Below are 15,063 nucleotides of genomic sequence, written 5' to 3' on the forward strand. Positions count from 1 at the left end.
ACAGCAGGAGAAAACATCATTTAGCCTTAACATCATACACTAGAGAATGTTTGACACATCTAGGGTCATAACCCTGACCCAGAGTTAACCTACAACAAGGAATAATCCATGCATTTTTATTCACAAGTGATTCCCAACCTTTTGAGCATAGTCTCAATCGTAGCAACTTGCTTATGTTAACAAGTTCTATATTAAAAGTCATTTTATTCTCGGGTTGTTTCTATTGGACTTTTAGAGTCCTAAAGAGATAAAAAATATCTGTGTTACAATTAGTGTTATGTTTTTCTTAGAAGAATTACTGTATGTATTGTCTTTTCCTGCATAACATCTCACAGGTTTACACAGTCTTCTTGGGACCCTTTTTTGGGGCTGTACCTCCATGTTGGAAACCATTGTGCCCCAAATATTTGAGGTTAACTCTGACCAGCCAGTCCTAGTCTAATGTGACTTTATCCAACTGGAATATTTGACCATCTTTAATATCTTGGAGCCTTGGGCTACCTGCCAAATTTCAAAGCTATGAAGATTATAAACCTGTTCTTAGCACAATGCTCAATTCCCAGATTTATTGAACTCAAATAAAATCACTTCTGCCACTAATCTTTCATATTTCTTCTGGATGGGATGATCGACACAGCTGCATTCGCAGACAGACCCAGACGTCCAATAAAAAAGGAAACAAGGTAAATGAGGAGGCCATTACAGCAAGGGCTTTAATCAAAAGCAGAGGCTTCTGTTTATTGACCGTTGCACGCACATCAACAGGTGAGAGTATATTTACACAGATGTTAACAGTCAGTACCTGCAACACAGACGTAAGGAGGGACGACAACACACACACACACACACACACACACACACACACACACACACACACACACACACACACACACACACACACACACACAGTTTGCAGTATAAAGATAGAGTGTCTGACAACACAAAGCACACAAAGCACAACAGGCCTCTTTGGTCAGCTACTTCAGAAAGGGTTTCCAATGTTCAAAGCCTATCACAAGTCACCATTCAGAGAGAGAACACCAACTGGCAGAGCAGTAGGCAAACACCAAAACCTATAAATGTGTGTGTATGTGTGTATGTATGTATATATATATTTATTTTTCCACCATCTGTTGGAGATGAATGATTCTTGCTCCGCAGAAGTCATGACAACAGCATCAAACATAGACACAAAGTACCTGAATGGTGAAGTGATGAGATCTAACAGCAGTAAGAAAAAGTAAAAAAGTAAATAAATCATCTCGGCTGCCACTGCAATGTGGAAATAATTATTTCAGTAATTATATTTAAATATCAATGAACCAACTTGACTCTACTGAACATTCATTCAAGATCATTAAGAAACTGATGTTCATTTTCTCTTGACCTTCCAAAACATAAAGGGAAATAATATAAAAGCATCTGTTGGATAAAACTTTAGAACAAAAATAAAACATTCCTAATGGATACGTGCAAATTCAACTTCAACTTTTTTTTTTTTCTTCAGTGTTTGCCTTCCACAAAATAGAAATCAATAATAGCACAAACAAAAAGCATAAAATGGTGGAAAGAATAAATCGTTTCCTGGAAAGATGTGGTGTCCAGAGGGATGCCTGATTAAAAAAATGTAAACACTTTCAATTAGAAGCTCCTGCACAGCAGAAGATAAACTGTGGAAAGCGATATCAAAAAGCCTGCACTTCCTTCCACCTCTGTATCGTCCCCAACACACAAACAGGACTGACTATCCTTCTTCCATTTCTCTCTTTTATCATCTCTTTCTTTCACCCTTTTCTGAAACCATATTATAATCCTCTTGCATCCATCTCCTTATTTTTTCTCTAGTTCACCAAGACGATAAATCGCAAAACCATGGTGTTAAACAAAGTCACTGTGTTTGGAGTGTTTTCTGGCTTCTGTCCTCATCAACACAGCGTTGCCATGGTGAGGCTCTATCAGCGCTTCCTGTTAAACCCACTGCTATATTCAGCTCACGAAACTCTTCCGCTTTTCTTGTGCATCCACACTGACATAAGACTACAGGTTTAAATGCAACACAACCACCAATGGGTACCCCTTTACTAGTATTTGTATGACTTAATGCATCTTAAAGCAAGCATATACTGAATTAATGTTAGTATATACTTCTCTTTAACCATCCAACCATTAACCCTCAAGGACATTGTTGTGTACAGCAGAGAAAAACAATTTCAACAACTACTGTTCTATTCTGGCAGTTTTCATGATGATGAGCTACCACAGTGCAAACATCCTGCTCATATCAGAGACAAAATGATTAGAATAATCATCAGATAGCCTTTCATGTCCTATTCACTGAATTTATGGACTTCCTTGTATAAAATCTAGGGCAGCGATAATCAGTCGATGTGTGATAATCAGTGGTTTAATGGTTCAATCGACAAGCAATTTTGGTCATCATTTAATAGTTTATTATTTTTTAAGCAAACATGCCTCACATTCACCATATCCAGCTTCTCAAATGTAAATCTTTGCTTTTTTAATTTATTTTACATTAATTGGATATCTTTGGGTTTACACTGTTAATTAGACAAAACAAGAGATTTAAATATGGTATGTCAACTTAAGCGCTGGGAAATTGTGATAGGCATGTTACAGTGTATAGATCAAATGATTAATCAATTTGATCTATACTGTAAAAAATATCTGTCAGATTAATTAATGATGAAAATCATAATTTGCTGCAGCCCTAATAAAATCAAAGGGAATGAATCAATTCTTTGATATGCCAAAATTATACTCACAAAATCTCTTGTGTTCCGACCAATAACAAATTTCTTTAGTGCCAAATTCACGAATCTATGTGTTCTTCAGGTTCATTCAATGCAAAATATTTGATCCAAAGTCTAGACAATAATGCACACATGTTATAGTAACTGTACTCACAAAGCTAAATGTGTATGACAAATGTAACTCAGCTTTAAGTCATTAAGCTCTGTTGCAAAAATAATACAAAACACTTTAAGGTTGTCTGCATTCAGTTTTCACAAAATGTAAAAATGCAGAACAAAAATGGCACAAATCTCTCTCTAATAAAACTCACTTGGATCTCCTTTACGGAACAAAAGCCCTTCCTTATGCCGTAAGCGACATCAGCTTCTACAATAAGGTGTAAAGTCCCTCTCTATGTCACAGTCAAAGGTCATTGGGAGAGATCCACAACTCTCACTGCCAGGTTACACTGCATCAGTGACATCACATTGTTACACATTATTTACAGGCAAATAACACAAACTAACAGCCCAAACACCCACTGAGTATATTGCTACCTTATGGACAGAGGAGTTGGTTTAGTTTTTTTTGTTTAAATATATATATATATTTTTTACAAAGTAAAACTACAACTGCATGATTGCCCATCCTGAACTGGCTGTTTTTAAAAGCTGATCCAACAGGGTTGCCAGGCTTAAAACTAAAATTCCCAGGCACTTGATTGTAACAGAAATGTAAAGTAAAGTTGTCCACAGGGTCAGCATGCCTCTGATGTGCAGAGAGGAGGCAGCAACATTCAAAGTCAGACCCAAAACACAAAAGCCCTCAACCTCTCATACAAAGAAAACACCAAGCATCCTCAGCATGCAAATCAAAGTTATAGTACTCTAGTGATATACTGTACATCGACAAATTAGCTTGGGGTTTGCTACTAGCATTTACACACTAACACATGCTGCTAGACCTCTGTGCAATGCTACAGTAAGGTAACTGACACAGCTTAAGCCAAACTAAGTCAGACTGACTTTCAATTGAATACCCCCCCCAAAAAAAACGCAAATAAATAAGACTATATTACAATAATGGCAGATGCCAGAGAGGAGTGGAAACGAGTATAGCGAGGAGAATGAGGTAGAGACAGTGATTTGCTACAAGGGGAAGTGAGGAAATGTGTGGTTAAAAAGAAGAATGAGGCAAGAGCAAAAGTAAACAAAGTGGAGGAGTGAAAGAAGGAATGTCAGGTACTGGTCTTTTGCTCGATGGCTCGGGTCAATGTGAGTTGGACGGTATGTCTGGGTCTGCGTTAAAAGACTGTCTTCACATCCGCAAGCGGTGGTGGGGGTCCGTAAAGGGCGGCTCAGAGTCGTCCATGGGCAGCACCAGGCGTGTGCCCCTCATCACCAGCTCGTGATCTCCGTACGTTAACTCTCTGTCCAAGTCATCAGAGGTGGCAGCGCCAGCAAAGGCTGGGCCGCTGCTCGTGTGGGAACCTGAGGCATCTGTACTGACTGTGATGTCGCCGTAGGTCAGGTTGATGTCACCGTCTGTCAGGATGAGGTCAGAGTCGTCATCCTTCAGCTGGCACTCATTCTGGTGAGAGGGAAGAGGATTGTTACTCACACAAACTGGAATAAAAATGGGACTTTAACACTTTTCATGTTAAATAAAATATAGCAATTTTTCAACGTTTATGTTTGTAACTCTGGTTTTCGAGTACTATCATTTTCCTCATCTGCCCAGTTGAGAAAAACATTAAGCTTCAAACTGGACATCTGTGCTTCTCGATTCATCAAAATAACGTTTTTTCATTGGGTAATACAGCATATATCTTAATAAATACAGTTAAGGCAAAAAATAACTCCTAAATGAACTAGTGTCTAACCTCGTAGGCTTGAGCGCTGGTGAGGAAGCGAGCGAGGGGGCCACAGCAGGGAGGCAGCGTGGCTGTGAGAGGGGGGCCGCTGTGAGTCAGGATGGGCTTCAGGTAGCTGGAGAGGGGACTCGAGTCAAGGACATATTTTATAGAGAAAAAGCACTAATAGAGAATGGCAAGACACGACAAACAAAGATTCTTTTAAAGTGTGATTAATGAATGCTCTTCAAGTTTATATAGACAAATGTTGGCTTCATTGGCAAAGTTAAAAAGGCAAAATGATCAAAATGAAAGAAATTGAATTAGGTCATTCATGTTATTATCATATATTCATACTACACAGCCAATGAAAAAGATAATTTGTCTAAAACTCTGTACATGGTTCCTACTAAATGTCCGACGACTCCTGTGTAGATTTGTTGGTAGAGCAGAGTTGCATCCCATTGGCTGGTTTCACGGCCACTAAGAAGATGTTGGCCTTGAAATGGCAGCCAACACATACACACACAAACTTGGCAGCAATGGCCCAACTCACTTCTTGAAATTGTTTCAATCAATGTTTCAATAAAACACTCCAGGCACGGGATGAAACATACGCTTTTATTAACCCTTGTGTGATTTTTGGGTCTGGATTTTTGAAAACATTGATTTTTGAAAACATTGAAAACCAGTCCCGGTTTTCAATGTTGCTAAAAATACGCTAATTATAAATTCTTCTAACTCAAACTCCTTTGCTCATTTTCTGTGATGAACATAAAAAATAACTGCACATGGTAAACCCCCCCTACACATAACTATTACATATGAGGTGTTCAGGTCTACTGGACCCGAGTGTAATAATTGAAGGTGCTACTTAACTGTATCCTCCTCCTAACTGGGCCTCCTGTGTGTGTGTGTGTCTGTGTGTCTCTACATCTTTACAGTATGTGTGCGTGTCTGAGTGTAGGTGTTTGTGTGCATGAATGTCTTTCTGCACCTGCACGGTTGCCAAGGGGGACGGATGGAGGTTTTTTGATTTAGTTTTGGAATATTTTACATTGTATGATTGTTAAGGGATGGCAGGACTGAAAGAAAGGACAGAACAAGCTAAATCTGTGATGTGTAATGTTGTTAATCTTATGTTGTGTTTCACAAAACAAACTGGATATGGTGCTCCCTCTGCTGTCTGACACTGTGAACTACAGCAGTCACCACTTAACTGGAACATGTTCTCGCCTTCATTTATTCTTTATCCAACCTACAAAAGTGTTGTAGATGTTGTTTTTAATATTCAATTCTGTTACTCTTTTTGTTATGGTATGTTATGACTGATTTCTGCAGTTTATTTTTATGTTTTCTGTGTCAAAGGTACAGCATTCTTTAGAGGCTGGTCATCTGTGCATGAATATAATGTTGTTTATAACAAATAAAACTAATAAATAAAACTAATAATTTGCTGCCAAAGGATACTTGTGGTCAAAGTTGTACCAAATTCTGAACAGCCAGGCACTTTCTTGTTTGGTGCTTCTTCTCTCAGGGCCTTCAGTAATACTCATCTGTACAAATACAGAAAATGTGGTTTAAGTATTTTCTTACAGTCACATTACAGCAATAAGTGGTTTAAGAGGGCTACACTTACAGGGTTATCTTGATCAGAATCCACTCCCACTCTGTAAATGAAAAAAACAAACAAATGTAAATCAGTTGCAGTTATAAACTGTTTAGAGCAGAACAGCATGTTTCCTCCGTTTAACAAGTTACTGAGTAGCAAGGTTGCAGGAATAGGTCGACGTTGTGTAAAAAGCCTCTAACTTTCACCAGAGGTTACATTGACTGATTTTTGTAGTGTTAACCTGATGAACCAGTTAAACATGGGGGTCATAAAGTCTGAACATAAAAGCATTTGAAAAAGTTAAATTCTCTGAAAGGCCATGACGACTCCCTCCAGCGTTCAATAAATGCTAACTGCAAATCCAGTTTGACCCATAAAAGGTTTGCTAGGTGAAGGAGAGGCATACCGTATATGCTGGCAGGACAGCATCTGGGTGGTGCCACCTCCACAAATCCAAACAGTAAAGAAGACAACAAGTAAAGTGGTGGTAAACATCATCTGACGGGCGTATGTTGCCGTGTCCCTGATGGACAGGGCGAAGGTCATTGCGCCTCGCAGTCCTAAAAAGCACAGCGCGGAGAGTGTTACACAAAAACAGATATGGAAGTTCCCATATAACAAAAGATCAAGCCTGTGTTAGTCTTTTTCTTTTAATCACATCACAGTGAGGGATGAGGCCTACATTTCTCTTAAGAAAACCTTTTTACAGTATAAACGGTAAATATCGTCTCTATCTGTATTCCACTAACCCGCAAACATCATCATGTGCTGGAAATTGGATCTGATCTTGTTGCGTCGTCCCAGATTAAGAAGTAATGAGAGAGGGTAGATGTTCGCGGCTCTTCCCAGGAAAACTGCCACCTGGGTGGGAACAAGGTTAAGGAGCGAACAACAAAGCAAAGAGCTAGCAAAGTATCCTCACTTGTAAACTTTGTCTATGCTAATACTAACATGCAAGTTTACGTTTATATCAAGCTTTGTGTGCACCCGTTCCTTTTGCAAAAGATACAAAAGCTCCAACGATGAACATGGGATTAAAGACATGGTCCTGGAAGGTGAACAGGGCCAGACCCATGTAGGAGAAAATAAAGTTCTCTGCCAGGAAATTTAGCAGCTCAAACAGCTGCAACACAAGAAAAACAACATTAACGGATGGCTAAACGGACGGCTAAATACACTTGACTTGCACGGCTTTGGCTGTAATCAAAGTTTCAAAATTTTTTGATTTCAGTGCATGTATACTGTACATCTGTACTTTGTTTCATTTCATTTGAAAAGAAAAAAAGTAATTTTAGTTTTGAATTTTTTTCGTTAATAATGCCTCTTTCATTCTAATCTTTTTTTTTTTTAATTAATCAACTTTGGTTTTCTCATTCATTAAAAAAAATAGGTTTGGTACTAGTTCATTGTATGTAGAGTGAAGAAGAGAGGGTACAGAAGAAGTTTAATGCAACATAGTTATAGATTTAATGCATCAGTACTTGACCAGTTGCTAAATGCATAACTTAAAAAAAATACAGAATGAGCAGGGGTGTAGGTCTGACCTGTTTAGTCCTGTCCTGGGAATCAGGAGACAGGTTGTTGAAGGTGTAGTGGGCCTGAGTGATTCCACAGAAAAGTACCGCCACCACACCTGCAACACACCCGGGGGGACGAAGACACAGAAACAGAAGAGTTAGAAGATTCATAAACACGGATTATTATTAATAACATTAGGTTTAAACAATTAGTTTGTGTGTGTGTGTGTGTGTGTGTGTGTGTGTGTGTGTGTGTTACCTGTGAAGCCACAGGCCTCAGCCAGCAGGAATGTGCTCCATGACATTAGAAAGAACAGAGCTGTCTCCAGCAGTGGGAAATCCCTCAGTTTAGTGAACTTGGTCACGTACGGACAAGAAGTCAAGGAGTTTAACAATGACATTGAAAAAAATAATTCATAATACAACATCTGCTAAAAAGATTTTTAACAGGTGAATCTGAAAAAAAAAAAAAAAGACATTTGCGGAGCTAAAATTCTACTTGTTTCCAAAGCAAAGTGATTTTGTTAAATCGATGCAGAGCTCTAATGGAGCAACTATCCATATTTAATTCAAAATATTGTGGACTCTTCAGACAAGAAAACTATATTGTAAACAACTACCAGTATCGACTCATTTTTAGTTGACTTTTTTATCATTATTTAAAAAAAAAAAAAAAAAGGTTTTATATTTTTCTTTTCTTTTTTACAAAACCTGATCACAGTGGATGGATTTTACATGTTATTTCATGTGTTATTAAGAAAGGTTTGACAAATAGCTATGTCTTAAAAATGAATAATGAAATGACAGAAAAGATATGAGAGCAGTGACGACCCCGGTGGCCACGCCCAGAGCAAATGAACCGCTGAAAACTCCAAGGAACATCCCAAAAGACTTCAGCAACGCCATGACCTCGAAGGTGTGACTGTTGTCCCCCTGTGGCTGGTATGCTACTATAGACCTGGTAAACACAAGTGTTTAGAGAGTGTAAATCATGTCAAACATTAAGATAAATAACCGCAGACTGCAGGTTTAGAGAGATATGGATTAACTTAAAAACCTGCATGCAGAAAATGTAGAAAGGCATCTGTATGATATGATGTACCTGCCTAACTTTTACTTTCATTTTGTCAATAACTGCACATTCCACCACACTGTAGAAGGTCTCCTTCTACATTTCACGTTTGCTTCTGTTGATAAAGAGCAGGCTTTCACAACAAAGACTCTCTTCCATAAAAGTTAAGATAAAGAGAAAAGCAGAGTAATATACAGTTCAGTGGATTGGAACAAAAGAATATCAGACTCTATTCAGATAGTTCAGCGTAAATACTCCACTTATAAAGTCGCACTGTTGCTTGCTCTGGAGGAGACTACTACAACTGTTGGGTCCTTGTAAATTATGGAGTGTGGTCTATCTGTAAAGTGTCTGGAGATAACTCTTGTTATGAATTGATACTATAAATAAAATTGAATTGAATTGAATTGAATAAAGTCGTGGCCTGCTTAGAAGCCTACTCAAGTGATTTTGCTGTGTGGAAATAAGTGTAGATATGTAATCTATCTTTAGACTGCATAAATGCAGGTAACTTTCCACTGAGGTCAAGGATTTTTGCAAGGGACATATGTTCCCATAAATCCGGAGCAGGGTTGGAACAATAGGTATAAAACATACTAAATGTGATGATGTCACTGCTGTTATCCTAACCACATCTCATTAAATGCTGTTAAATACACTATTTTTAAAAGGTGGAAAACCACATTCGGCCAAAGAGAAATAGCGACTACGGAGCTGTTTCCTTCCTCAAAGAGAATTTAGTGCAAATAAAGAGATTTTTTTAAAATCTGCTTTGAATTTGGTGTGGATAGAAAAATTGCAAATGTTTTTTTCAGTGTGCCAACGACAGCAACACAAAAAATTGACATATCTTTGTCACAGCTACCATGCACTGTACAGTAGCTTTTTTAATGAAGGAAGATGAAATGTGTCACTTTATACAAAATCATCAACTTTATATATACACACACACTTTATATTTTTGTTTATATCAACCTTGTGTCACCTTGTAGTTGAGTATCAACACTGAAACATCCCAATAAAGGCTTACTTAAAAGAGCAAGATGATACTGCTGATCAAACCTGGGTTATAAGTTTTTTGAAAATAATTCAGTTTTTGAACTGGAGTCTGTGATAAGAGGGATTTTATCGCAGCAGAATTCATTAAATTCAGCCGATAGTTATCAGTAAAAAAAAAAGCAATTTTAAAATATTTTGCTGAGGTAGTTTGGCAATAAAATGTAATAGGAAGTTATATATTCTCCCTCTACATTCACAGCCCCCACACGCAGAAACATATCACCGGGCATTTTGTTTATTACCATTCCAGGCATTCTGCCCTCTGTTTTTTTATTCTTTTGTTAATAATAGAAATTGGCTATTTGCTGATTCACCAAACAAAAAAGCAAAACTATATAAATAAACAATGACATGTTATGCATTTCTGGTTGAATAAGCCAGAGTCTAAAAACAAATGTCCGGTGATTTGTCATGTTTGTCCCAAAGGCACGGCAAAAAGCAAACAATGCCATGCTCTACTTAGAGCACCGGTTCAATGGGCTGGTCAGATTCTCTCCGGCCCTTCCACTGTTCCTGCTGTAACAGTTTATAATTCTGTGGAAATAATAAACAGTCCCATGTGGAGGAGAGGAAGAAGAAATGAAGTGTTAGCCTAGCAACCACCTCTTGGTGTTAATGAGAAGCTGATTAGGTTAATTTAAAGGTCCAGGCTGATCAATACAAAAGCATGACTCGCAATGTTGCTATTTCTCTCAAGAGTAATCTAGCAGATCGGCGCACATTCAAACTGGTTGGGCAGCCAACTTACGAGGACAGAATCACAGCCACCGCATCGTTGAGCACACTCTCTCCAAACAGCAAAGCGTAGAGATCAACGTCTACCTGCAGCTCGTTGAAGATGGCCAAGACCGTCACTGGGAACAATGAGGAACACACGATATTAGAACTGGACCAAGTAATGACTCACATCACTGAGCAAGACTGAAGCGGATGTCAAGAGCTGTGTTTCAATTTTATATTATACAAACGATAACACCATAAAAGTATATATTAATGGGAAAAGGAAGGAAAATTAACTCTACACTCAGAAATATGGGAAAATGTGTTAGACAACAATGGAGAAGCACAACTGTGCTATCCTGGTAAGAATTTGGGTGGAAGAACCTAATGAGATTTTTTTTAAACACCAGCACAACAGACATTCTTGAACAATAACATTACATGCTGCAGGTCCTGTGGGCGAAAGAAGGCAAATCGTTATCATGTGTTTTGGCTGTGCCCCTTACTTTCTGGTCTACTGGAAATTTAATTTCAAATTTGAATTTAAAACATTTATGGAGAAGGTGTTAAAGGTTGGCCTGACATCGACATACTCAGATTCTAGGCAGAATGGTCCTTCCCAACCTTGAATGTTTGGGGCGGGGTATCCAGTCTAGTCAAAGATAGTAATTGCCCTCCAGTTGGAGACTCTATACCTTGGTTTGAGACCAAAACTTTTTTTATTTAAATCAGAAAAAGATGCATATTTGTTGAGCTATTTAAACCAATGTGTTCCCAATTAAAAAAAACATTTTTTTTAAAGTATATATTAATGATTAATACTATATATTAACTATACTTATACTTCATAGCAATGGGAAATATAGGACTTGCACTGACAGAGTGTAAACTAGCTGCAATTTTGGAATTTAAAATTACAGGAAATTTAAAACTGAAACGTTTTTCCAAGTTTTTATGTTTTCTGAGCTTTTGCCCTGACCCACTTCAACACAATATCTTTTAATATTTTACCATCAGTTGGACTTTATATTGTGGGAAAAATAGAAAACTATTACAGGATGGTCATGTTTCCAGCGTGCTGACCTGACATCTGGGAACAACTGACAAAGTCAATTAATGGTTCTCATAACATTTTGCCAAAGGTGGCACATTTACAGTAATGTTGATGAATGTCCATTGTCCTTATAAATAAATTAAAAAATTAAAATTTTTCCAGTGTGAATTAATTATTCTTGTACGCAACTTCTACATATCATTCTTGTATGCAAATTTCACAAATCTTTAGTTTTATGATGAGTTGTTTGTTCCTGTGTCCTGTTTGCAAGAATGTGTACTACAAGCTTTTATCAATTCAAGAGATAGAAGTGAATCCAGGTTAAAATTAGCGTAACTTGTAAGCAAGACAAGCTTTTAGGATTGAGAAAACGTACCAGGATCTGTGGCAGAGAGAATGGCTCCAAAGAACAGACAATCAGTGAAGAAGAAGTCCCCACCCATCTGTCCCACCTGCTTCATTAGCAATACACAGCCGTACATCAGCAACCTAACAGAAGAACAGCAGGTGGGTTTGCACATCATCATTTACAACACCGACTACAGCTACAGTTATTGACATATGAATTCTATTCTACAATGTCTCTTGTGCAACTATTCTACAATGTATTCATGTGTGCAAATCAAAATTCTTACCCAATAACAAAACAGGAAACAACTGTCCCCAGGAAGGCATAAGCCAGGATGGATCCCATGTTACGGAAAAAGTGTCTCTGAAAGACAAAACAATTAAATATGTCAACAATCATCTGTATAGTGCCTTTAAGTATCATTCATCTCTAAAGATGAGAAGGAATAGGTAGATTTTTCTTATTTAAAGAGGACATTATTTCATCAGGAGTCAAACATGTTAAAAGTAGAAACAGAGTGCCCAAAATACTACTGTACCCTTTTCAAGCTGTAGCCAGCATGGAAGATGATAGGTGGAAGGAGAATATTGAAGAACACTTCAGGGTCAAAGGTCACCTGAGTCGACACAAAAATACCATCGTATTACAATTCTGAATCACTGTAATTAGGCTACGCATTACAGCAAAAAAGAGAGGGTGTTGTTTTAATGGATACTTGGATGATGGGATAACTTAAATAACTTAATTAATCATAAATGACACATCTGGGGCAGCATGAAGTAGCTTTCAGGACAATGAACAAAAAGTTATTATAACACTGAAATGACCAGATGAAAAAAGGTGGACGGCTTCTATACGTAGGTCAACCAAACACATTACGGCTAATAGCATTTTCTTTTCTTAAATCAGCTTTATTAATCAGTTCTACATTTTACAGTTGCATCATGATAAGTAGAAAAACATCAAACCTGTAGACAGACATAGAAACTTCAGAACACCCAACAGACATCAACATTTTAAACATGACTGTACGGCCTGTACCTTTCGCAACATCTCATTATCTTGCACGTCGTTCACTTTGTTTGCACCGATCTCTCTTTTCAGAGTGTACTCGTAGAATTTCCCACTGATGTTCACCAGCAGAGTGGCGGGCCTGGCATTGACGTGGCAGCTCATTGTGGTGTTGCTAATGTCCCGAGGAACATGGATGCCATAGCGCAAGACCACGCCAACAAGTACACCTGGGGGGGGGGGGGAGAAGAGGCAGGACGAATATGATACAAAGGGGAAATATGATTAATGTAAGCAGTTCATGGTTGCAACAAGGAGGCCAAAATCGATGAGGAGGTTAAGGAGCGGTGGTCATGATTCCGCCACTGCCTAAGATTATTTTGTGGAAAATAAATAAAGACAAATTCTATGTACTTCTACTACATTTTATGCAACTTTATACTTCTACTACACTATATCTCAGAGGAATATATTGTACATGTTACTCCATTACATTTGACAGCTTTAGTTACTTTTCAGACTAAGATTGTGGGTCGACTATGGGTGTACTGGGGTTTTAGCAATTATTTAAACTAGTCAGACTATCAGATTCTCCTACCGCAGGAGCAACTTTTTATTCATTCAAACCATTATTTTTTCGTCAACTCTATAAAAATGTCTCCAAAGAGCACTAACAGCCCAGTGAGTGGTGTTTAATTGTTCTATTAGGAGTCGAAAGGGTTATGCTGGTGTCTGGATGAAAGAGGAACAGTCAATCACACATCGTGCCGCATGCTCGACGTGACGTCTCTTTGAAGTACGTTTATCTTTGGCCTCACCAGTCACCAAACCAAAGTGTAGAGAAGTGAGATTTTGGACTGTCTTTTTTCATGGTACGGGGCCCAGAAAAACTTAGCCGCTTGGATGTAATTTTGAAGAGCGAGCAGGGAGGTGTTTATAACGCCGTAACTAAGCTTGTTACCCGGTAGCTCTATCTACCTGAACAGCTACACTAAAATGCGCCATAGCTTAGTAACTGTATTGCCGGGGTTTGAAGATTAAAATAAGACATTGACATGCAATAGTTTTAAATCTAATCATCACTACAAAATCATAGTACAGACATTGATGACGTATAATCACGGTGGAGCATCTTACCATAAATCATCGCCAGTCCCGTTTCGTGCAGAAACCTAAACCGCCGGTGTTTGAACAGCCAGATGGTTAGGATGGTGAGGGTGAGGAGCATTATAAAGATGAGCAGGTCCGCGCTGTCTTGCCTGTGGCTCTCCTCAACCTTTTTCTCTGTAACGATGTTCTCCATGGCACTGTCCTCCTCCTGAATTGAAGATGCTCGGCAAACACATATGCTCACAGACAGACTCACTAGCATAAGCAGCCACAGCGTCCTCGTAACCCTCCAGGCACTGTTGGCAGACACTTTAAACACCATTTCGGTTGCTCGGAGTTGGTCAAATACTGCAATGAACGTCGTAGATAAAAGCAAACGTTGTGCTAATATGATTCATGAACTGGGGTAGTAGGGAGCAGAAAGACGACAGCAATAGAGGAATAGATTCCGACCCGGAAGTGAAAACTATTTTTTTTTTCAGAAAGTGCACAATGTTTATTTCGAAATAAAAGCACCGTTGCAGGATGCCCCTGGTTTAAATAAACACTAACAGACCATTCTTAGCTCAACATAGTGTGTTTATTTTATACGAAATGTGAAACATAAAAGATATTGTTTTGACCGTTTTCCACTGAGTATTTCCATGTCTTATGTCTCTTATTTTGAAATCTCAAAAAAAAGATCACTCTATTAACAACACAATTAAACAAAAATGTTCTCTATAGTTTTGCTAAATGAGTGATATTTATGTATCAACCATATACACTGTCATTAGTATTATACATTCACAATTTAAACATATTTCCCCAAAATTCGTATATAAGTCTCGCGTTACATAATATAAAGGGGAATAAATGTAACGTTTCGAATATTGGAAATTATAGATTTTGGTTAAATCAGCGTGAAGAACGAGTATGCAAAGTATACACAGCAAAGTCTGTAATGTTTTCTATAC

At 38.1% G+C, this 15,063-nt stretch overlaps 1 protein-coding gene across 1 annotated transcript; it reads right to left on the bottom strand.

Annotated features, from left to right (window-relative positions):
- Positions 1-712: 712 nt before the first annotated feature.
- Positions 713-14,429, bottom strand: slc9a6a (solute carrier family 9 member A6a). The gene is made up of 16 exons (XM_034884423.1): positions 14,135-14,429; positions 13,028-13,227; positions 12,525-12,602; positions 12,273-12,349; positions 12,014-12,126; positions 10,612-10,717; positions 8,549-8,690; positions 7,992-8,097; positions 7,760-7,848; positions 7,225-7,338; positions 6,965-7,076; positions 6,622-6,775; positions 6,243-6,273; positions 6,074-6,159; positions 4,634-4,739; positions 713-4,341 (listed from the first exon to the last, which is right to left on the bottom strand). The coding sequence occupies exons 1-16, from the start codon at positions 14,427-14,429 to the stop codon at positions 4,069-4,071; spliced, it is 2,082 nt and encodes a 693-aa protein (XP_034740314.1). The 3' UTR covers positions 713-4,068.
- Positions 14,430-15,063: the final 634 nt, after the last annotated feature.

This window comes from Etheostoma cragini, chromosome 10 (assembly GCF_013103735.1).
Source record: "Etheostoma cragini isolate CJK2018 chromosome 10, CSU_Ecrag_1.0, whole genome shotgun sequence".
In the NCBI taxonomy this organism is placed as follows: domain Eukaryota; kingdom Metazoa; phylum Chordata; class Actinopteri; order Perciformes; family Percidae; genus Etheostoma; species Etheostoma cragini.

Coding starts and splice junctions, on each gene's coding strand:
- slc9a6a (XM_034884423.1), bottom strand. CDS start 14,429: ATGGTGTTTAAAGTGTCTGCCAACAGTGCCTGGAGGGTTACGAGGACG. Junction 12,603..13,027: donor ATAATGAGATGTTGCGAAAG/GTACAGGCCGTA, acceptor GTGTCGACTCAG/GTGACCTTTGACCCTGAAGT. Junction 6,776..6,964: donor GCACATGATGATGTTTGCGG/GTTAGTGGAATA, acceptor TGTGCTTTTTAG/GACTGCGAGGCGCAATGACC.